Source organism: Hermetia illucens, chromosome 2, assembly GCF_905115235.1.
Source record: "Hermetia illucens chromosome 2, iHerIll2.2.curated.20191125, whole genome shotgun sequence".
In the NCBI taxonomy this organism is placed as follows: domain Eukaryota; kingdom Metazoa; phylum Arthropoda; class Insecta; order Diptera; family Stratiomyidae; genus Hermetia; species Hermetia illucens.
Genome location: NC_051850.1, coordinates 145918100 through 145941324, shown reverse-complemented (window position 1 = coordinate 145941324; position 23225 = coordinate 145918100). Strand labels below are relative to the sequence as shown.

The 23225-nt window shown below is 41.5% G+C and overlaps 1 protein-coding gene across 1 annotated transcript; it reads right to left on the bottom strand.

Moving 5' to 3' along the window:
• Positions 1 to 3588: 3588 nt before the first annotated feature.
• Positions 3589 to 22094, bottom strand: LOC119650201 (xylosyltransferase oxt-like). The gene is made up of 4 exons (XM_038052767.1): positions 21492 to 22094; positions 13530 to 13672; positions 13308 to 13468; positions 3589 to 5498 (listed from the first exon to the last, which is right to left on the bottom strand). The coding sequence occupies exons 1-4, from the start codon at positions 22079 to 22081 to the stop codon at positions 3747 to 3749; spliced, it is 2646 nt and encodes an 881-aa protein (XP_037908695.1). The 5' UTR covers positions 22082 to 22094; the 3' UTR covers positions 3589 to 3746.
• Positions 22095 to 23225: the final 1131 nt, after the last annotated feature.

The window sequence follows — 23225 nt, the reverse complement described above, 5'->3', positions numbered from 1 at the left end:
ATCACCTTTGGACGTCGTCCCCTTTCATCGAGAACAAGATTGTCAAGCATTTGCACGAATAGACAGTGTCAAACTTGGTCGGTCGTAGCAGCTGTATACATATACACCATTTATTTTCGCCCACACATGGCCTGTCGACCGCAAACCCATATCATATCGCCGCTCCACCAGTCGAATCTGTGACCCATATACCACCGTCACGGTTTCTACACAGTTAATTTATGATGTCAATTCCCATCTAAGTGGTCTGCTCAAGTAAAACCTGAGCGACCCGGCAATGATTGAAGTTTATCTGAACAAATCTCATTTTCTCATTGCAGTCAGCGCCTTCCTAAATTCCGGACATTTACCACTTCCGGCAATATGCCAGTTATCCTGCCTCTCCTTTACTTCGCACAACAAGCATTTGGTATCCTTATTGCACTCTCTGGCAATATGACCTTTGTCCCCACACTTGCATCGAAAGAGTCGATCAATGCAGATGGTGTATGCCTTCGCAAAGTGCCCAAACATGGGGCATTTAAAGTACCTCTTTAGTGAAGTTGGTTCTCTCAAACGGCAGCTTACCCATCCAATCCGAACTTTTCCGACCGTCAACAACTTCCACATTGCTTCCGCTGGTAAGCCATAGGGATTTCGTAAACCCGCAATAGATTCCTCCACAAGTTCTCCAACTTGAATGGCTCCTTCAAAGGAAATTTTTTCTTTCGATGTCACTTCGTCGGGATCCTTACATTATATGTAAATCTCGTGTTTTTGAACACGCACTGCGACATTTTCCCCAAGTGAGTTTTTAACTTGAGTACAAAAGTCATCAGTTTAGGTCGGTATCAACTTCGACCTTTTTAAGTATCTCCTGGAGATAACAATCGCCTCTGGACGAAGTCACACTTTTACTTTTCTTTTCGCTTTTTTGTTGGTAACTTTAGTCCATTCGTTGTTTTCATTCGTCTTGCAAACTGGCGCTGACCGACGTTCGTACATTCGTTCTATGCTTTCCCGCTTCTGAACTATTAGCGCTGGTTTTCGGAGTTGCCTGTCCGCCTTTTTTCAGGGTTCGGCGTCTCCTTAGTATTTTTTTCCTCCATGTGTCATCTATTATAAAAGACTAACAACCCTCACCATATTCTTTACAGCATAATGCACGTTGTGCTTGGCCTTAATAAACTCAGACAGCTCAACTATTTTTGCCCCAAGCTGGGTGAAGGGGAATTCATCTGAATCGGGACTCTGCTCCCCAAGGGGGCTCTGCTCCTTCACTTTTGGCGGTTATTGACGTTGCCAGTACCTTATCCTTTACCATCTTTAACATTGGTGGAGATCTCGTAGTTGGCGAACTTCTTCCGAATGGGTCTCCTTTTTGATTCTGGAGTACCTCCTGCTGTCGCGCCTTTTGAATATACGCGGTGGACGTTATCACCGTTTTTGTCGTCCAGCGATCCGCCTTCAGTCCATTTTTGTTTAGTCTTCTTACCGGTGTTCTCGGTAAGGTGATACTACGCTTGAACACTTCCTTCTCCAAATCCAAATCATTTGTCGCATTATGTGCCACGGTGGCCAAGTTGTCTACCACCAAAGCATTGTAGTCGATGAAAATCGATCATCGGGAGTCCGGTTGCTCACTCCCAGAAATCGCCGGTAATGGAATTTCGAGCCCCTGCACCGTAAATTTCCTTCCTCTCGTCTTTTATGGTGGTTTTATGTCCTGGGTATCCTTCCCATAGCCAACCAGAAATGAGCAAAAGAAGTGCTTGAACGCATATTTACACATCAATAGGTATGCCCATATCCGCCAACTGAGGTCGCGCCTGGTGGAAGACCTGACAGCTTCCCACAGCTGTCTGTCTGTCACACGTATTTTTCTCAGAAACGATTATAGCGATTGACAACAAATTTGGTGGAAAAGTCCACACATACAGTGAGTTATACCATTCTATGTCGGGGTGTGTACACTCTTTTTTACCAAATATAGTCATATGGGACATCAAATTAAAGGTCTCGATTAATACTTTCCGATGCTGTTTTGACATTTGCTGGAAAGATCGGGAGTGCGGAGGTCGGAAGTGATCATTTCAGTCACGGCCCCATTCACAGAAATTACCCCACCGAAAAATTTGAAAAATCAAGAGGCTGCAATTATATGGTGTCACCCTTGACCGACTATAACTTTGTTATTATAGTAATAGTGCGACTTCCCCCAAACTTGATAGAATCATGCTCTGCTATAGCCTACATTGCTGCAAAATTTGGTGATTCTAAGATGAACTTAAGGAGGGTTTGCAGTCAATTGCTAAAAATTATAGTAATACTATTATTAACTTTATTTGAGCAGATATTGGTACGGGGATATTTCGGAGCCTAGGCACTATATAGTGGCAGCCTGTTGATTTTTTTCAAATTTTTCGGTTGGGTAGTTTCTGGGAATTGGTCCGTGAAAAAAAACTATCACCTTCGATCCCCCACACTACCCGCCTTTCCAACAAATGTTGTCATGTTTTTCTCGAAACCACATTTGTTCAACTGGTAGGAAGCACAATTAAATTTCTGTTGGACCGATGAGCTGAGATTTTTATACACTACTTTATATTGTACACATCAGTAATTCTGATCCGAACCACCATTATGTATTTTCGTTAATAATTTCTTATTTTTATTTTGAATATCATACAGAACATCTAGCGTCCACCGTCCTACATGCTATCCTATACAGATGATGTTTTCCTAGCACTTCGCGGTAAAGCCGATCTCGAACAACTTGCCCAAAAGTGAAGACTGAATTTGTATGAAACAGAACTTTTGACGTAACAGTGGCAGTGACCTGTCGACAACTAGACGATTTAAATGTCTCTAGATGAAGGTACAAGTAATGCATACTTTTCTCATTAGGATTGGAAATCTGCAGTAAAAGACAAAGTGCACCACGGTTGCATTCTGGCACGAATACTTTTTCTTAGCGTTCTGTTTTATTATACACCCTTCATGCTGCCTTGGTTGGAGGACGTGGAAGGTCGTGACATCCTTCCTCAAGCATCTCGACTACGCTAATGACATTTGCATGCTCTCTCATCAGGTCATGGACCTTGAATAAATGGATTTGGATCTGAAAAAGGAGGGAATTAGTTTATATATCCAAGTAGCGTTGTCCCTCTGTGGATGTCCGCAAAGGTGGTGTGGTTCGACGTATTAACAATATTAAATCTGCCTTCGTTGTTTTGTGCAAAATTTGGAAATGCAACTAACTTAGTACCAGCTATCAAGCTTCTGTTCCACACCATTGTTCTCTCTGTGCTACTAAATCGGAGTAGTTCATGGATAGTTGCTGCCACGTATGGGGCAGCTACACCTTCCACTGATGAGGGAAAGAAGCTGCTAGCGAAATATCAGTCTATGCCATAATAAAAAAAACTTTACTAACGACGGAAGCGGCGTCTGTAATTGAATTTCTTTTCTTTCTTAGGGGGAAACACCGTCAATACACATTAAAAATCAACGGAGCCTATTTCATAATTTGTTTAATTTTACAGTTTTATCAATTGATATGAAAAAAATCCCAAGATTCTATTCCATACAGTATCGTATCGCTTGGAACAGAAGTCAGATTTCAACGAGAGTTGTGTTTTCGTAAGAATCCATAATTTTTTCTAGTCTTAATTTTTATATTTAGGTCAAGAGTCGTAACAATATCTACTAACAAATATCATGCTAGTACAAAAGTAAACAAAAAGGTTATCTATAAAATATATGTTTCACTTTTGCTGGGAATTCGATAACGAATAGATATCGCTCTTTGGATCTGGAGCCAGTGTACTCCAGTCCGTCTCTTTACAGTTTTCAAACTCATCATCCGCACCTTGGACACTACACGTGCTGCGAATAGAAAAGAATTCCGAAACAAGGGTATCTACCGAATCGTAGAAATCTTCATCATGCTTCCTTGATTTAAGTCGAGCAGCTACTTTCGGTCGCTTCGTGCTCTTGCTCACAAAAAAGTATTGCCGCCAGTCTTTTGGGAACGAAACATTATTCTGTGTAGTGGCAGTCCTAGTTTTTCTTCGATGCTTTCGGCTTCGCTTCCCACGCTCAGTACCCAGAGGTACCACAAGAAATTCGCTTTGAGCACATATATGAGTGTCATTTACAAGGCTAACAGTCCAAATTCCCGGTTCTAAAGGGCGCTTCAAGCTTGATTTCGAAAATTGTATAGTCTCCAATTCATTGTATTCAATATTCAGATCATCAGAGTCTTTCACTTCTCCGTCCGGGTCTGCCCAAAGGACAGACAGCTTATATGACTGATTCAGGGGTAAATCGCTGTAATGAATGACCAGCACCGGTTCTGATGTAGGCCCCAAAAATTTAGCGAAGTTGCGTCCTACCTGCTCTTTTTGGTCGAAATCAGTGCTAACTTCAAAGTTGGTAATACATTTGGATAAAACTGAGTTACGAGCAACTCTCCAGTTGTGCCTCGGCTGTATCCGAGTCTCTAACTCAATCGTTGTGTTCCTGAAGAGTGCTGTGTATCTTAAAATGAATCCCTTGTATACGTCATTACGCTTAAAATGGGTGATTTCCTTCAGATCCAAAGGATCAAAATCATTTTCGTCACCTACTAACCTCATTAAGCTCTTTGAGATTGCTAATGCAGTTTCATCTGGAGGACTCTGATCTTGGTGATGATATAAACTTTCCCAATATGCATCCAAATTAAGATAGTGACTAGAATATGGTCCAAAAAGCCATTCTTCTATTTTAAGTATTAAACCTTGGCTTATTATGGCTTCAAACTTCCGAGCAAAGAACAAGGCTTTGTTTTTGGTTGCCTTGATCATTGGCCAATCTTCAGGTTTTAAATCATTCGGGCTGCATCCGCACCAGTCTACAATGTGCCTATGCTGGCATTTGCAGCCCATTGGCCTATTCCAGTTAACTACATGCATATTATCGTCTACGTGGGTTCCACAAAACTTTGAGTTTCGTAAGACCGAGTGGAAGAATGACTCCCCTGGCATTAAACTGTATTGCCAGTAGTTTATCATTCCGGCCAACATTACATCATCTTCTGGTTTCACTAAATATTCGACGAAACTTCGAGATAAGACAATCCAATCACTTCCTCCATAAATTTGAATCCCGTCCGGTAAGACACGATCTCCTATTCGCCACATGCGATTTTCACACTCAACGAACGCCTTCTCCATACCTTGCCTTGAAATAAAATTGAATGTTTCCTTTTTATGGCCCCTGAGAAAGTTACGATCACGGTTGGCGGTTAGGAATTCAACGATACGATCAATTACTTTCAACGGAAAGTCACTTTCGCTCAGATTCATCACAAAATCCCATTTCCACTCTGAACGATACAAGTCGCCCATGCAGTGTAACAGCATCGAGACCAAAGAGGCACCACCCCAAATAGAGGAAAAGCGGTGACGGGCAAGACGAATATTGGGGAAAGTATCCTCCAGTTTGAGTAGCTCGCGGTATAGATAGTCACGACGCTGAAATAATCATAAAATAATTAGCATTAAAATTTATGAAAAATTATCAATCCCACTTTGTCAAAAGTAGTTAATTTTAAAAAGTACTAAAAGCTTGGTTAGCGTTATATGTTAATAAAGTTTTTAACCACTGAAAATTAGACCCTTAAGATATGAAAGATTGTATGGCTTTCTTTTTGCAAGAAACTTTGGTCGCACGCAGCAAAAGATTGAGTCGGGCTAAAGATTGAGTCCTTGGTATTTAGCTGACAAGCTTTTCCAGGGGTTCTCGCAAAATTTAGACTACCACCCTGGCATTCAATGCAGAAAACAATTTAGAAAAGAAGGTTTTTAAAGAAAGTACACCACTGTCAGAACACCTGGAACAAAGGCAATGGAAGTGGTAATGACACCCACTGATTTTTGGCGGAAGGGGTTTACCCTGAACGGAGATGTATTGATAGACGGAACATCTATCCCGATTGACTATGGTCACAGGAGTAGAAGTATCGCAAAAACTGAATGACAAATTTGTGAAAGTTGACTGTGCAGGACCACCAGCACATAGGTGTCGACACGCCCTTGCACGCATCAATGCAAGCTAAACTCAGCGGTGTAATCGGGAGGATTGGACACTTGGAAGCATAGTTCAACAGGCGAAACTGCGACTTTTACCACTTTTCCTATTGGCTTTTTTCATGGCTTTACGTTCTCGATTGGCCGTAGTCGACTCGGACATTAATTTTGCCCACTCCCACTGGGTCCGACCCAATGAGTCTGCAACAATTGATAGTAGCACGAAGCCAGGAAAAAAATATTGTTGGTTGGAATTGTCCTTCCACTCAGGATACAGGAGCGACAGAGACCTATATTGTTTGGTTTTGTTTCAATCTTCAACCTCCAATTAACTTCAGGCCTCCAGACTGACAGACATGACGATGGGTATATCGCGCATTTTACCCATACGAACAGCTCGTCATTAAGGCCCTTCTACTTTTCGAATCAATCACCCATACATTATTGCCAACATTCCCTGGAGAAACGTGTAATATGGAAATTTGCGCTTGCAATTCCTAGATGATAAATGGTGCCAACTTCTGCACCAAAAAAAAGAAGCAACAACATCAATGGTCAAATGAGAACAATTAAGATAGCAGACTACGTCTATTATCTCTCTTATCTAGGGTTAAAAATCGCAACCGATAACAGCTACGACGACGAAATCCTTAGCAGCCAAGAGATTATAAGCACTGAGGAAAGGAACAACTGGCTCTCGAAACATCGGTATCTGCGAGTAAATACACTAGGGTTGTCCCGAACTGAAGAACAATAAATCCTATTTCAGCTTACAAAAACTGTTTCGATCGAAACATCTCACCATCTCTGTGAAGAGTAGTCGGTGAATTGCAGTGAAAATCGTGGTCCGTCGAGTAATTGGTAGAAATGAGGGGCTCGGGGCTCATACTAGAGAAACAAAATTAGATCGAATATCCATTTGCCGGGGGTCTTCCTGGTCTGCATTTCTTTACCTACAATCTTGCCTGCTGTATTTCCTTTCAATAATAATCGTTGGCACAACAATCCATATTGGATCAAGGCCTTAAAGTGTGTTAGAGCACTTCATTCAAGACCGTAACGGTACACTACAGTACACTGTAGGAGGCAATGTGGTCAGCATTGCGCTCGCCCGAGATTATTACCCTGATTTGACTCAGGTACTTATTCACAGCTGAGTCAACTGGTATCCGACGTCAAATCACGATACAAATCCCACTGCCGCCAGCGAGATTTGAACCGCGACCTTCCGTACAACAGCCTTGTCCTTTCATTACATGACTTTAAGCTCTCATCGGTGCATACTTTCCAATAAAATGTTCATCTTGGTTACAAAAGTCTTCAGTCCTTCTCTCACTAAACTTTTTCGTCCTTCCGATTCCTACTGTTATCCCCCAAGATCTTACAAATCATTTTTTCTTAGTTTGTTTTAGCTCAATCTACTTCAACTTGGCGGTCGGTCTTAAAGTTACATGACGTATTTCTTATTACGTACTGGACGAGATATTTAGATCCGACAAGGCACCAGTTCTATCTTCGCCGATCGTATCTGTTACACCATTGCGTCCTGAGATCTGATTTTTTATTGCACTACTAGATCTTTTCAAAGCAACCAGTTCCTCTTCAACGTGCAAGCATTCGACAATTCGGACCTGCAGTTGGTTTCGAGCTACTGTTTACTGATACATACACCCTTTTCAGAGATTGGTACTGGGATTACTAAGATTGGTACTGAGATTGCAACAAATCTGTCGGAGTAATTGAATTGACCTCTTTTCCTTGGACTCTTCGCCAGTAGCTTAAGGGCAAAGCAAATGATTAAGCAAGGTCCATATAAGAATTTCTAAAGCAAAAGGCTATACATCACTTAACCCATCGACTAGAGAATTCTTTAATAGAAGAGGGGTTGTGAGAATCGGCTCCGCTCGCTGTGATACGCCGGAAATATGCTCGACGGCTAGGTGCATTGCTGCAAATGGGTGCTACCTCACATAGGGGTCGGCTGTCAATAGTCTTGTCTTAAGTGCTGGTGCATTGCATCAGGGCGTTGCCAGACGTACGCAACAGAGTGGCGCTCAACAAAACAGACATGTATATACAGACTGAAAAGCCATTGGAAGAGCTGCAGCGGGAGAAACGCTTCGTGTCCCAATACATTAAGGGTATTTAGTGTCTTCAGATTCGCCTTTGACGATACTACCCATGCCATTGCTAGAAAGATGGCGATCGACATTTTTAGCCACGAAATGTCACTAATCAGCACGTGAGGAACGCTGACAAGAAGGAATCGCTAAGTAGATGGGAACATCGATGGAAACGTTTGATTTAAGGCCGTCAGATTGAATCCCAATATTAAGGTTTGGACACAGAGAATACGCGGAATGATTAACTACAATCTAGTCAAATTTTTCAATAGGCATGAAACATACTGTAGATACTTGGGGGTACAGTAAAGTCTAGAGAGGGCAATAGGTGAGATGACAATGCCGAAAAAACAGTGGAGCAAATGCTGATAAACCAGGAAAACTTGAATGTTCTTAACGAAATAATAGGGTGCATTTAATGTTAACAGGGAAAAGGGAAAGAGGCTATGAAGGCGCAACTACAAGCCCAAGCGTAGTAGGTAGTATGTGAAAATCCCACACGCTAGTAACATGGGCCAACAACTTTTATATGATATGATTTCTATCTGCTCGATACCGACGGTGCAACATTGTTAGATGTAATCAATTGGAGACGATTAAAGGGAGAGAAGTGAATATTTATAAAGAATATATATTATCAATCCATATACCCATTCTGGCAATCTTCGGCATCTGCGCTAATGAAAATGGCATCCAATGCGACGAACGTAGGTATTGACTGATGTGCTTGCCTAACTTTCGCCGCTTTTCAAGTTTTCCTGGGATTGCTCAGGTCTATTTACTATTGAGGCATGTTACACATGGTGAATTTGTGGATTTTTAATCTACTCATCCTGGTAGCATGATTTATGGAAAAGAGTTTTTCCGATAGCAGATCATAAAAAAGTGCTCTTTCAGGGACCTCATTTTTGACGCACTCCCACAGCTCTTAAAGATGTCTAATGATTCTTTCCTGCCTATAGTAGCAATTAGATGGAATATACCGTATCGATAAAGAATTAAAACGTAACGCCGTTTCCATCGCTAGTAGTGATTATTTTATTCAGCATATATCGATATTTCGAGAACAACTTGTTTCCTTCTTCACTGCACGGGTGCATACACCCTGTCGAATAAAATAATCACTGCTATCGACGGAGACGGTGTTACGTTTTAATTCCTTGTGGCGCGGCAGGATTCGCGGCATTCGAAATTTATTTCGAATGTCGCGAATACCAGCGGACAGATGACGTCACCGGCGCTCTCCACTCAGTTGAGACTACGCTACAAGAGTGATGAACAGAGTAGGTGACGAGAAACGTCAGATAGAAAAATAATAATAATAAGAAAAAAGACAGTTGGCAGTCATTGTGAGAAGAACGAGTTTTGTGCAGAAAGAAAATAGTTACGGACGGAAAGCAGTATAATCAGTATAATTTCTAATATCTCGGAGTTATAATAAGAGTACTTTTTTGAAATTGTGTATTGAACTTTGTTAAATACGAGAACTTTGTTAAATACGAAAAACATGTCAGAAACCTATTTCGAATTATAAAAGAATACAAGCTCCTAAATTGGTGACCCCGGAGCGAACATCGCCGCAGGAGTCAAAGCACCAGCTCAGCCACCGTACCACAGAATAATCGGGGAAATTGAGGAGATCTTGAGAAGCCTTTCGCGGTGCCAGCAAGATTCCGTGATGCAAATCCTGAGTGTGTGATGTGCATTTTATCGCTGCCGTTTTAAAATAGACTCGTCGCCGTCGTCACGGCATCCCCGCTGTCGCCGTCGCCGCCACGTCTCTTGTTACGGTCGCAGCAGCTACCACCGCTGTCGTCACAGGCACCGCAGCCCCAGACGCCATCACCGAAGCACCAGCAACCATCATTGCCGCAGCCTCTTTTGCGGCCGGAATCGTCTCCACCATCGCCGCAGAGTTCGAAGCCGCCGCCGTCACTGCAGACCCCGCCGTCAAGACCAGCGTCACCGCCTTAGCCGCCGCCACAACCATCAACATCCTTAAATCTTTTCGCTAGAAACACCACGAATACACATTGATTATACCGTATGGATGCTTAATACTTTACGAAGAAGTAAATAAAAGATTTTTATTTTGAAAATTTACTGGAAAACCCCCGATCTACGAACATAGTGCAAATTTTGTTATAATTATCCAACTAACAATGAGTCGAATTGTGTTTTAAATGCGAACGATGGAAAATTAATGCACCAAAACACTAGAACCACCATATTTATGTAAATTTGCTCCATACCAAGACTATGTTTTCTCCCAGTTTCCGAAAATGGTATGAAATCTGGGATTAAATGATTGAGGGAGTGCGGAATTGTGATATTTTGAAAAGGTCAAGCCTTTTGAAACTATTTACAAAAACCCTATAACTCTGTAATGGTGAAAAATAGAGTGGCCATCCATGGACCAATTTTCCTCAAACAAGCGGCAGTATCCACCATTAAATTTTCTACCATCATAAACGGGACACCCTCCATAGTACACAATTTCCAAGTAAAACTAATACAAAACTGTTCATGCTTCAACAGTTTACATTTTCCTGCTTATTACTTGTAAACTCAATCTTCATAGTCCCAATATAATATAAATAATTTTTCCTCCGGAAAACATCCACGACCTACTTCAAGTTACATTATTATGTCACCAGACACACGTTCAAGTAAACATTTGAATTTCAAAAACACGGATCATCCATTTTCTACTCTATTTGCGCAGATAGAAATGTATGAACAAATTGCGGAAACTTATTTTAAAATTTAATCAAATATAAAACTCCCAATTGTACTCTTTATATCTAATTAACATAAACAGAGTTCGATTAATTTTCCAAAAAGCGTTTCTTTCAGATAAGAGCCAATTAGAGAACATTCAACTCACACCACTTGTGTCAATTCAGGTGAAATTCAAACCTCTATGTTTGTAGTCAAGGCGACAAAATTCAATTAAGTGTTATTTTGAAATTATTTTGCAGTGAAAATCACCATAAAGAAAGCACTATTAAGTTACTCCAGACTTCAACTACGATGCTCGAAAATTACTTTTTATTTTATACTAGAAGCAAATTACTATTCACAAACCATAAGGTTCATAAATTAAAAGAACATTTTTCAGAATGAGTTGACATGACACTCCCATTTTAGAGCAAGGATTAAGCCTCCAGTGAAGTATTTTGACTGGCATTCTGGCCACAATTCGAGAAGCAGGAATGAACCACCAAAACTCAGTAGACCTGAAACTTAACTCGTGAAACCTATTATTGGTGCACCTTCCACATTTTAATACTGGTCTCGAGATATTCATGGAATATCAACTGCTGTAGAACATTGCAAGAACCCCTAATTTTCTCAGGTTTAGGGTGGTAAAGCCAGTCGAAAAACAAGTCTGAATGCGCATTCCAAATCTGTGCCTTAGTAATCTAAACTCTTCGAAAGAATCCTGCCACCGAGAAAGGGGATCTTGTATGAGAATGAATGACATGTGTCGTTGCTTTTAAATGGTTCATTTTTGTACCATTTAACTGACTGAGAAATCTTGATTTCACATCCAGTTGATATCGCACTACACGAATTGAACATAAAGTGTCATTGCTTCCATTGTGGAGATGGGTCAGTGTCTGATAAGTGCCTTTACTCTGGACGAAATCGTAAAAGATGAAACTGGCAGCAGCTAAGTCTTAGAATCAAAGAGAAAAAATATTTCGATATCCGCCCAGAGAAAACAAATACTATCAAAAATTAAGCTACTTATTCGAATAAGAAGTGGAGAGTCTGCCACAACTACTTGGTCTGGTTATCAAGTGTACTGAAATTGCAAGCAGTCGCCGAAGGAGAATCATGTGCGACCTCGCCCTTCGACCCATACACTTATGTATCCAAATTGTACTACAGTCATCCCCCTTCTTAAGGCTAATTTCATCTTAGTTTGCTCTTTTGTCTAGCTTTTGTACCCTGTCTAATAACTTGTTGCGAATGAAAAAGAGGGAATAACAGGAGCCGCGTTCATCCCACGAACTAACCGTTATAAATCACGCTTATAAAACAGAAGTAAAGTCCGGTCGGTCGACTTTAAAGCCACCTATGATAGCATAGCCAGGGTAAAACTGTACACGACCATGAGAGAATTAGGGTATGCCGACGAAATTGATAAGACTGACTAAGCTGACTCTGACCAATGTGCGAGACCAGATAAAAGCAGCAGGATCATTCTCAAGACCATTCGACAGCAACAACGGTCTACGACCCTACCAAGGTCAAAAATCACAACCGATAACAGCTACGATGATGAAATCCGCGCACGGTTGTTGTCAGCCAATAAAGCCCATTTCAGCGCACAAAACTGTTTCGCTCAAAACGTCTCACCATAGGCTCAAAGGTCTTACTGTACAAGACTATGATCTTGCCAGTCCTTACGTATTCCTCCCCGGCGGGGAATATGGGGTTCTCAGCAAGAAAAATTGCGAACTCTTGGCCGCGTCCAAGAGAAGAATCCTCCGAAAAATTTTTGGCCCCTTACATGAGGATGGACAATTCCATAGCCTACATAACGACGAAATCTATTAGCGATACCATGACCGTCAAGTTGTAGATAAAATCCGACACAATAGGTTACCGTGGGCGAGTCATTTAATCTGTATGGATGAGGATGATCCAGCCCGGAAAGTCTATAAGGGCAATATCTATGGAAGGAAAAGAAGACGTGGCAGACCCTGCCTGAAATGAAGCGATGGCGTAGGTTAGGACGCTAGACAGCTTTTAGGGATACGAATTGGTGGATCTCGGCGCGAAACCGGAATGTCTGAAGTTCTTTGGAGTTGTTCTTTATTAAGGTAGGCCTAGACCGGACACCGGTTGTTGCGCCGTTGATGATGATGAAAGTCCGGTCGAAGTATATGATCTGCTTTTGGTTGACTTTTCAGTTCACTTTGCTTAAAACTTCGAGAATTATGGTCTACTACGGAATTTTTTTCGCTCACTTGTTTGTTTGTCCACAATCTAGAGAACAATATTCAAACTTATCAAGAAAATCAATGTGCTCATGCAGGAACGAAATTTTTAGTTTCTCTAGCCTCACATCAACTGTCCTGTAAAATAAATATTATAGGAAGATATAATATAAACTTACCGCATCAACATGTATATAGTAAAAATGTTTAGGTGAATAAATTGCTTTAATTAATCGCTGAACTTGACGTAAAGCGCGTCCATTGAGTGTAAGCAAGAATGCAACACGGACAGGCACAGCATCCTCAGGAGGAACCCTTTCGGCACGGACTGACCGAAATTCTGTAAGACAAGTCAAAATTTGGGTTTTACGCTGATAATGGAAGGATTCATAAAATATTACTTTCGATGCCTGTCTCAAAAACGTCCAAAGCATAATGGCCACCGCATGCCACATTTGGATTACCAGAGCATGGTACATTACAGTCCGCATCTGGCACCTTCCTTCTTTCCTTGGGCTCATCTTCACCGCAGAAACATTCAATCCTGTAAATATATTTCCATTAAAGCCTTTAAATTTATCGTTGAAAGGACACTATTTTAAACAACATCGAATGATAACATAGAATAGTTTCGATTCCAAATGAACTTTGCGGTTAATGTCAGCTCGAAAAGGCCACCAAAGAGCACGCTGGTTAGGCAGCATAAGCTCGAATAGTATGTGAAGGAATTGCACTATTATGAATCACGTCTCTCAATACCCGTTTCATGAAAATTGATTCATTCTACCTGCAGCAGAGACAATATGGTTTATAGACGATGTGAGGACCATTCCGTCAATCCTTCATCTTAACAGCAACGCTGTTGACTTCTGGTTCCGCTTCGTCCCGAATCAAGCATCTTTAGGAGTCTGCATTCCTTTTCAAATGTTATGTACCAAATAACTCCGAGGCAAATTTTCGTTTGGGAAGTAAGTTCTACCGCTGCTTATCATGGATAACAAGGGAAATTAGGCGCGTGACAACTTATTTACTGCCACTTCCCAATTTAGCTTTATCATCAAATAATCCACTATTGTCAAACCTATAACATTAAACGGAAGTAGTGCTGCAAAAGTGGGAGTAGCTCCGGGATTAAAAAAAACTATCTAACTACATCCAAAATGGAGAGGATGGTAGCGGAATGCATTTGGAAGGACATAGTTCCCATGTCAATTACCGCAGCGATGTGTCAGGCATTTATCAATTTGAAGCGGCCTTCAGCACATTCCATGATAAGATAAGAGCTCTTCGATTTCATAAAGGAGGGTAATAGTACCCTCTGAAATATACTGACTGGATAGAAAGAATAAGGCTGGGGTGTGGCAAGAAATCGGCCAAGGAAAATTGGGGTAGCAAAACATGTTACACCCTTTCAAAATACGGAAGCGGTACTCAACAAAAAGAGTTGAACGAATCAATCGGACAATGAAAACCCGGAAGACAATATCGGCTCTTTCAAATAAGAAGAACAAAGATAGAAAAAGGCTAAAATTATCGACGAACTGCACTTGTGTGCAGTGTTTGTTAAGTAAACTGGAATCCCAAAAGAATAGCTTGTTACTACGGGGAACTAGAGGCAATTATCATCTCCAAATGAGTAAGGGTTATCTATTGATATTATCAAAAAGGTTGAGGTAGATCCACAGCCAAAACATGGTAATCACATAAGTCGATCTCAGAAACTTAAAAAGCTTACATAGCACGGCTCTCAAACAATATCTTAGTTCAACAAACAAATATCCCTGAAGCGACAATATCAACTATCGACTTAGATTTGAAGCCTATTATTGAAAAAATTTTCATCCGGCCATATTACTAGTGCCTAAACCAGAGACCAAAAGATCCGAGCAGTGATATGAGTGTATAACAAGTCGGGAAACCGGAAGCTGGACCCTTCAGGTATGAAAGGTTTTGTGTATTTCTTTTATAAAGCCATTTGTGCATTGTGCATTTGTCCCATTAGAACCTAGCACGTAATATATGCATATATTATGTGAAAATATCTACTTTCGCGTGATAATGACATTCAAAGTCTTAAATTTGCACAGTTGTAAGTAATAGAGCGATTTCCACCAAACTTGGTAGAATCATGCTCTATACTGTAGCCTACATTGCTGCATTTCATGATTCTAGGACGAACTTAAGGGGGTTTGAAGTTAATTACTAAAAATTATAGTAATATGCTATTATTAAGTTTATTTGAACAGATATCGGTATGGAAGGTATTTCGGAGCCTAGGCACCATATAGTGGCAGCCTCTTGATTTTTTTCAGACTTTTGGGTTGGATAATTTCTGGAAATGGATCCGTTAAAGAAATGATCACTTTCGACCCCTCGCACTCCACACCTTTCCAGCTAATGTCATAACTAGACCCGGTTTCGGAAAGTACTAACCAAGACCTTTCATTTGATACGCTGATGACGCTATTTGGTGAAAAAAACATATATACCCTCCTTTTGCATGTATGGGACCCCTCTTTAAATCCCACATAGAAGGGTGTAACTCACTGTATGCGTGAGCATTTACAATTTCTACCTTCATACCAAATTTGGTGTCAATCGCTATAGCCGCCTCCGAGAAAAATCCGTGTGACGGACAGACAGACAGACAAACAGATAGACAGTAAGCCGTTTTTGAATAAGGTTTTGTTTTACAGAAAACCTTAAAAAGCAAACTTGGTGCAAGAAGTAGAAGTCAAAGGCCAAGGTAAAAATACCGGGAAAAACGTTACTTTTGAAAATGTCCAAAAAAATCGGTAACATATAGACGATAGCTATCATATTGACAGGAATAGAACAATCCTGCAATTGAAAAGCCAAAATTAACAACAGAAAAGATTATAAATGATTTCGAGAAATGGGATGACATCACTTAAAAAAATTAAAACCGATCCAGAGGTGGTCAAAGGGTAGTATAGGTCCCAGGTCGAAACGTGGATTGGTACCCACGATGGAGCATAAAACTTGGGAAATGCCTGCTGAAGCAACACCAACAGCTCTACTACCAAACCCTATCTCCACCTCCACGTGGTGACCGCTGGGAACTCTTTCTTAACGAAAAGCTGCAGACGGAGAAGGATGAAGGCGAGTCTCCCGCGCCTAAAAACGGGACAAATTGTACCAACTGGTCCTCCAGGTTGGGGGTTGGGTAGGGCTGACAACCCTACACGGAAAACAACTTGTTACGAAGCCACAACAGGAGCCTCCGACAGGACGGACTTTAAAACGACGGACCCGGCAACGACAACGGATCAACGATTTGCGCATTTTCTCATGGAACGTGCGCTCCCTGTACAGAGATGAAGCTGATGAGCAGGTAGCCGATACTCTGTCCCAATATAGGGCTGATATAACAGCGTTACAAGAGATGCGATGGACAGGGACCGGTTTCCTGGAGAAGAGCTACTACACCATATATTATAGGGGTCATCCAGTAAACTATGTGCTCGGAGTAGGTTTTTTAGTCAGCAAAAAAATGAAACCTACTGTTATCGGCTTTGAAAACATAAGCGAACGGCTATGCACTCTGCGCTTACGAGGCAAGTTTAGAAATATAAGCCTCATAAACGTTCACGCCCCTACAGAGGAGACTACAGAGTCGGAGAAGGATGCCTTCTACGAGGCAGTAGAACGAACCCTCGAAGCCTGTCCCAGATATGATATCAAAATCATACTTGGGGATTTTAACAGCCATGCAGGGAAGGAGTCCGTATTCAGGCGATACGTTGGCTCCCAAGCGGTCCACAAACATACGTGGGCCTCTCCAGACGGGGCCACTTTCAACCAAATTGACCACGTGTTGATCGAACGCCGCCACCTCTCAACCTTGATGAATGTCAGAATATATAGGGGGGCCAATATAGACTCGGATCACTATCTCGTTGGCATGGTGCTCCGAGCTCGAATAACAATACCACCTAGAATCCCCTCTGACAATCAGGTGAGAGTGAACACTGATGCCATCCACAACACAGCTCTCCGCAACACCTATAAGAGGGAAATGGATGCCGCAATAACCGCAGTCAACAGAGGACCTGGAGATTAAGCATCAACAAATTATTTTCACAATCACCTGAAGAACGTTATCATGGATACGGCCACAAACATACTTGGCCCCAGCCGCAAAAGGAGTCGGAACAGCTGGTTTGACGATGAATGTAAGCTACCAACGGAACGGAAGAATGCCGCATACCGAGTAATGTTGCATTCTCAAAGAACGCGGGCACGCGCAGAGACCTATCACGAACTCCGTCGAGCGGAGAAGCGACTTCACAGACGGAAAAAGGAAGCCTGGCAGAACCAACAAGTCTGTGAACTAGAAAAGTACAGGGAGCAACCGCACAAAGCGCGCAAGTTTTACCAACAAGTCAGCAGGATGAAGCCTTATACACCTCAATGCTCATCCTGCCGAGACAAAGAGGGAAATCTGATTTCCGACAGAATGGGCATATTAGAGCGATGGGTCGAGTACTTTGATGAGCTACTGAACAACCAGAACATCGACCTGACATCGACATGGAGGCAACCAGTTACACCAAGTGGTTCGTCAACTTGTGCTCAAGGTATGGGACAGCAAATCAATGCCTGACGATTGGCAACGAGGCATTATCTGTCTCCTACATAAAAAGGGAGATATCACACAGTGCAGCAAGATATCACGTTGCCGAGTACCATCTATAAGATATTCTCCACTATCTTGCTAGGCCGGATAGCCCCATACGCCCAGAACATCATTGGCCCATACGAAAGAGGCTTCACTCCAGGCAAATCAGCAACAGATCGGATTTTCTCTCTGCGGCAAGCGATGGAAAAACTGTTGGAATATGGACAACAGTTGCCCCATCTGTTCATCGACTTTAAAGCCGCCTATGATAGCATAGCCAGCGTAAAACTGTACACGGCCATGGGAGAATTCGGTATCCTGACGAAATTAATAAGACTGACTAGGCTGACCTTGACCAATGTGCGAGGCCAGATAAAAGCAGCCGGATCACTCTCAAGACCATTCGACATCAACAACGGTCTACGACAAGGGGATGCCCTATCATGCGTCCTCTTTAACCTGGCCCTCGAGAAAGTGATCCGTGATGCTGAGGTAAATGCAAGAGGTACGCTCCTCTTTAAGTCCACCCAACTACTGGCCTATGCTGACGATATCGACATCATGGGAAGAACCACCCGAGACGTACAAACTGCATTCATCCAGATCGAGCAGGCGGACTTTGGCGCGAGATCTTGGGCTGCACATCAATGAAGGCAAGACAAAATATATGGTGGCAACGTCAGCACCGAAGACGAATCAACCAACAACATCAAACCGCGCTGGTCAAACACGAAGAAGAATAAGGATAGGAGAATGCAACTTTAAGACCGTTGATAATTTCTCCTATCTAGGGTCGAAAATCACAACCGATAACAGCTACGATGATGAAATCCGCGCACGGTTGTCGTCAACCAGCAGCGCCTATTTCAACTTACAAAGACTGTTCCGCTCGAAAAGTCTCTGTAGCTCTTACTGTACAAGACTATGATCTTGCCAGTCCTCATGTATTCCTCGGAAACTTGGGTTCTTAAGAAGAAAAATTGCGAACTCTTGGCCGCGTTCGAGAGAAGAATCCTCCGAAGAATTTTCGGCCCCCTACATGAGGATGGACGATTCCGTAGCCTACACAATGACGAAATCTATGAGCAATACCATGACCGTTCGGTTGTGGCTAAAATCCCGCTCAATAGGTTACGGTGGGCGGGTCACTTAATCCGTATGGATGAGAATGATCCCACCCGGAAAGTCTATAAGGGCAATATCTATGGTAGAAAAAGAAGACGAGGCTGACCCTGCCTAAGATGGAGCGATGGCGTAGGTCAAGACGCCAGACAGCTTTTAGGGATATCGAATTGGTGGACCTCGGCGCAAAACCGGGATGTTTGGAGTTCCTTATTAAGGCAGGCCTAGACCGGATACCGGTTGTTGCACTGTTGATGATGATGATGATCCAGAACGGACGAATTTGGGTGGTAATGTGGGCCATATCAGGTAAACACGAAAAGATGTTCTTTTTGTATTCAACTGAGAATTGAAAAAAATCAGTAAAAGGTAACTGCCAGTTTACACAATAAAATCTAATAGGTGTTAGGCCGACAAACTGAGGTAGGAGCGTGACATCCGGAATACCCGCAAGGGTTTAAATATAATCAAAAAGTACCGGAAATTTTAATTTAAACGAACCATGCATAGCACAACCGGTTATTTTCAACATTTCTTTTTACATAAGTCAACATTTTATCTTTTGTCGTATTTTAATATAGAAAATTTTGATGAGCGAAGAGTTTGTATGAAATTTTGTCTTGCTAACGAAATTTCGTATGCTGATGCATTTAAATGGTTGCAAAAACTCTGCAGAGTCTGCTCAGTCAAATGTTCAGCCATACCAACGTTATAGACTTTGAAACCGGCCATACACCATACAATAGAACAAGATTGGTCTCGTTCCGGATGCCCATGCATATCAACAAAAGGAAATAAGTCGTTAAAGCGGAAGCTGGACGCTTCAAGTATGAAACGTTTGGTGTATTTTTTCCTATAAAGACTATAAAGGCGTGAATTTGTTCCATTAATAGGTAAAACGTAATATGCGCATATATTATATGAGAATATTCACTTTCGGGTGATATTGACATTCAAAATCTTGAATTTCCAAAGAAGTGAGAACTTTGACATATTATAACTTTGTTAGTAATAGTGTGGTTTCTATCAAACTTTATAGATTAAGCTCTATAGTATAGCCTACATTGCTGTAAAATTTGGTGGCGCTATGATGAACTTGAGGGGAGTTCTGCAACCAATTACTAAAAATTATAGGAATATAATATTGTTAACTTTATTTGAAGAGATATCGTGGATGAAAGGTATTTCGGAGCCTAGCCACCATATAGTGGCAGCCTCTTGATTTTTTCAGATTTTTCGGTTGGACAGTTTCTGAGAATGGCCCTGTTAAATAAATGATCATTTTCGACCCCCCGAACTCCCCACCTTCCCAACAAATGTCAAAACTTAGATCAGCTTTGGAAAGTACTAACTGGGACCTTTCGTGGGTATCAAATGACTACATTTAGTGAAAAAAAGTGTACACCCCATTTTGCATGTATGGGGACCTCGCCCTAAATTCGCCGTAAAAGGATGCTTCTCACTGTATGCGTGGCGTTCACAGTTCCTACCTTTCCACCAAATTTGGTGTCAAGCGCTGCTACAGTCTCCGAGAAAAATGCGTGTGACGAACAGACAGTAAACCGATTTTAATAAGGATTTCTTTTACATAAAACTTTAAAAATGTTCAAAAATCGTCATACCAGCCCAAGAGAGATTGCTAGTGAACTTGACACTGCATTGCGTGTTGCATCCCGACTCGTCAAAATAACATCGACAAATGGTTACTTAGGACGTGATTTTTGAAACGAATAATCACCCGGCCTTCATTAAACACACAGTTTGACATGGAGACAAGTCAATAAACGTCCGAATGACGCTTCGAAGGCGAGGCGAAGCCAAACAAGCAGAATACGACGAGGGAGCTAAAGGCCATCCCTTTGGCCCCCTTCTAGCGGTGCATGAACGGCTGAGTGAAATAATGCATACATATGTTGATTCAGTAGGATGTAGTTTTGAAGAAGATAAAATAAATTTGCCTGAAAATTAAATCGTTTTTGTTTCATTTACCCGGTAGCTTGCCAATAGCAGTATCAAACGTTTTTGAAGAAACGCTTTAAAGGCCTCAAATTCGGTTACTTTCTCGTAGCATACACCAACGATAAGAGACGCATTGGTCAACGTGGTGTTATGGTCATGGGGGAAACAGGACAATCAAAAGACCATGAGACGCTTTTATAAAGACAAAATTCAATGGGGTTCATATATAGACTTACTATAGTATAATAACCGCGCAATAATGGACAATTTTGTATTGAAATCTTATTCGAAATTATCATCAGCGCAGAAGCCTGCATGTAAGTAAAGTTTTGTAACTATAAATAAAAAATCCGAACCGTTTGCATTTCCTTTACTAAACATTTTTATTTCGTCTACAAACCGGAATCGGTTTGGATTTTTTATTTGTAGTCGAAATTATCTTTTGAACACAATTCGGTAATTTTGAGTTTTATAATCACTTATTTAGGATCGTCAAAAAGAGGGTATCGGGTAGTGAAACAAACAGGCACTTTAATTAACCACTAATATCTTTAGATACGCTTCGGCTATTTCAAACCATACACGAATGTATCAAATAACTATTTAAAGACAGTGTCGTCGAATAAACAATTAGACTTACCCGAACTGCACCCCAGCATACGGGAACCTTGAGTGTAGGCACAACTGCATACATTTCTCCGGGGTGTTATCCGTCTTCAGAATAACATAATGTCCTCGAAGTACTCGAGACTGCTTTTCATCCCTATAGCAGCCGAGGTGTCTGCCGGCTACGTAATTCCCTGTTGGACAATGGGTTGGCAGTTTGGATGGATATAATTCGCCACGTTGTAAGCGACATCGTATATCTGCAATTTTTTTTCGGCACTCCAGGGTTTTCGCACGTTTCAGTGCCGAGATAGCTTGAATCTCGCTTATTGGGCAGCTTGGTTGAAAACCAATCGTATTCGGATCTATTGGGGGTGGTACACCGGGTTGCAGTGTTCGGTTGACGTGAGTGTTTAAATTATCAAGTTTCGCGGTTTCTCCCTTCGCAACGGAGTTATATTTTTTGGTAACCTTCGGACGGACATTTCCAAGATTCTTCGATTTAAGCTGCACTATTTGCAATGATCGGTACGCAAGGAACGTTTGAATGCAAATTAGCAGGAAACCCAGGAGAAAAAGTAGCTTATACCGTTTCAAATAACGTACGGCGGAAACTTCAGACATTACTAACGCGGCGAACAACAGAAGGACTATGAAGTAGTTTTTAATTATCAAAAATATATATCGCGACTTTTCGATAAGTCTCATTGGAAGCATTTGCAGAGCACAGTTGTTTTATATTTTCTTGCCAAATAAGAAATAGATCAGCAAACAAAGGAAAAATTTGCGCAAACAAAGAAAGTTACGCGATCGAGTTAGAGGAATAGAATGATAATTTCCTAATGAATTGGAGTAGTTAAATGATACGCATTACCGGAAAAAGAAAAGAACTAATGATGTATAAAAAAATCAGCTTCCGAATTCACATAACCAACTATCGACACAATCCGGTCGTGGGGTTAATGTATATCCTTCTGATTGTCCAGTTTTAATAATTTTTTCGTCTGACATTAATTACAAAAGGTAATCTTCGTGAAATACTGACTATATAAGCCCTTGGATTCGGTACTACAACTTGCCGTCGGTCCTTAGTCTTCAAAATTTGGCGCTATTCTTCTCAATCAAACGATCCTATCCTTCAGTTTGTGAGATCCGCTGAACCCTACCCGTATCTGTTCTTGGGATTGCTAAATATCCATTCGCCTATCTCTTCTGTTCGGTACTAACTTTGAGGAGTCGTCTGGAATTCCTACTTTAGTCTACCCATTACATTATACATAGATTACCCACTGTAGATTTTGAATGCTACATTCGTAGCTTCTCTGCAACTCCCAGTCACATCTAATTTGCCCTCTGCCGTTCCCTCCCACTTGATTTAAAACTGCTCTCAGAACTCAACTATCGAAATTTGTCCTTATTAATCGTTCATTTTTCGAGGTTTCCTATCATTTGATTGATCTAATGTTTCTCTAATGCACTTTATAAAACAGCCAAGTATACGAAATTATCAAATCATTCAAAATTGTATTCATTTAACAAATCTCTAATCGCCCTCTATGGTTCTGAGTGCTGGCCAACTATAACAGGCAATGAACGGCGTCTTGCGGTAATGGAGACGAACATGTTGCGTTGGACTAGTGGCATGACACGATTTGATCACTTCCGAAATACGGATATCCGCTCGTTATGGAGTTGCACCGATCATGGAAAAATTGCGAGAAAGGCGTCTTCGATGTTATGGTCACGCAATTCTCGCCAACTAGAAATC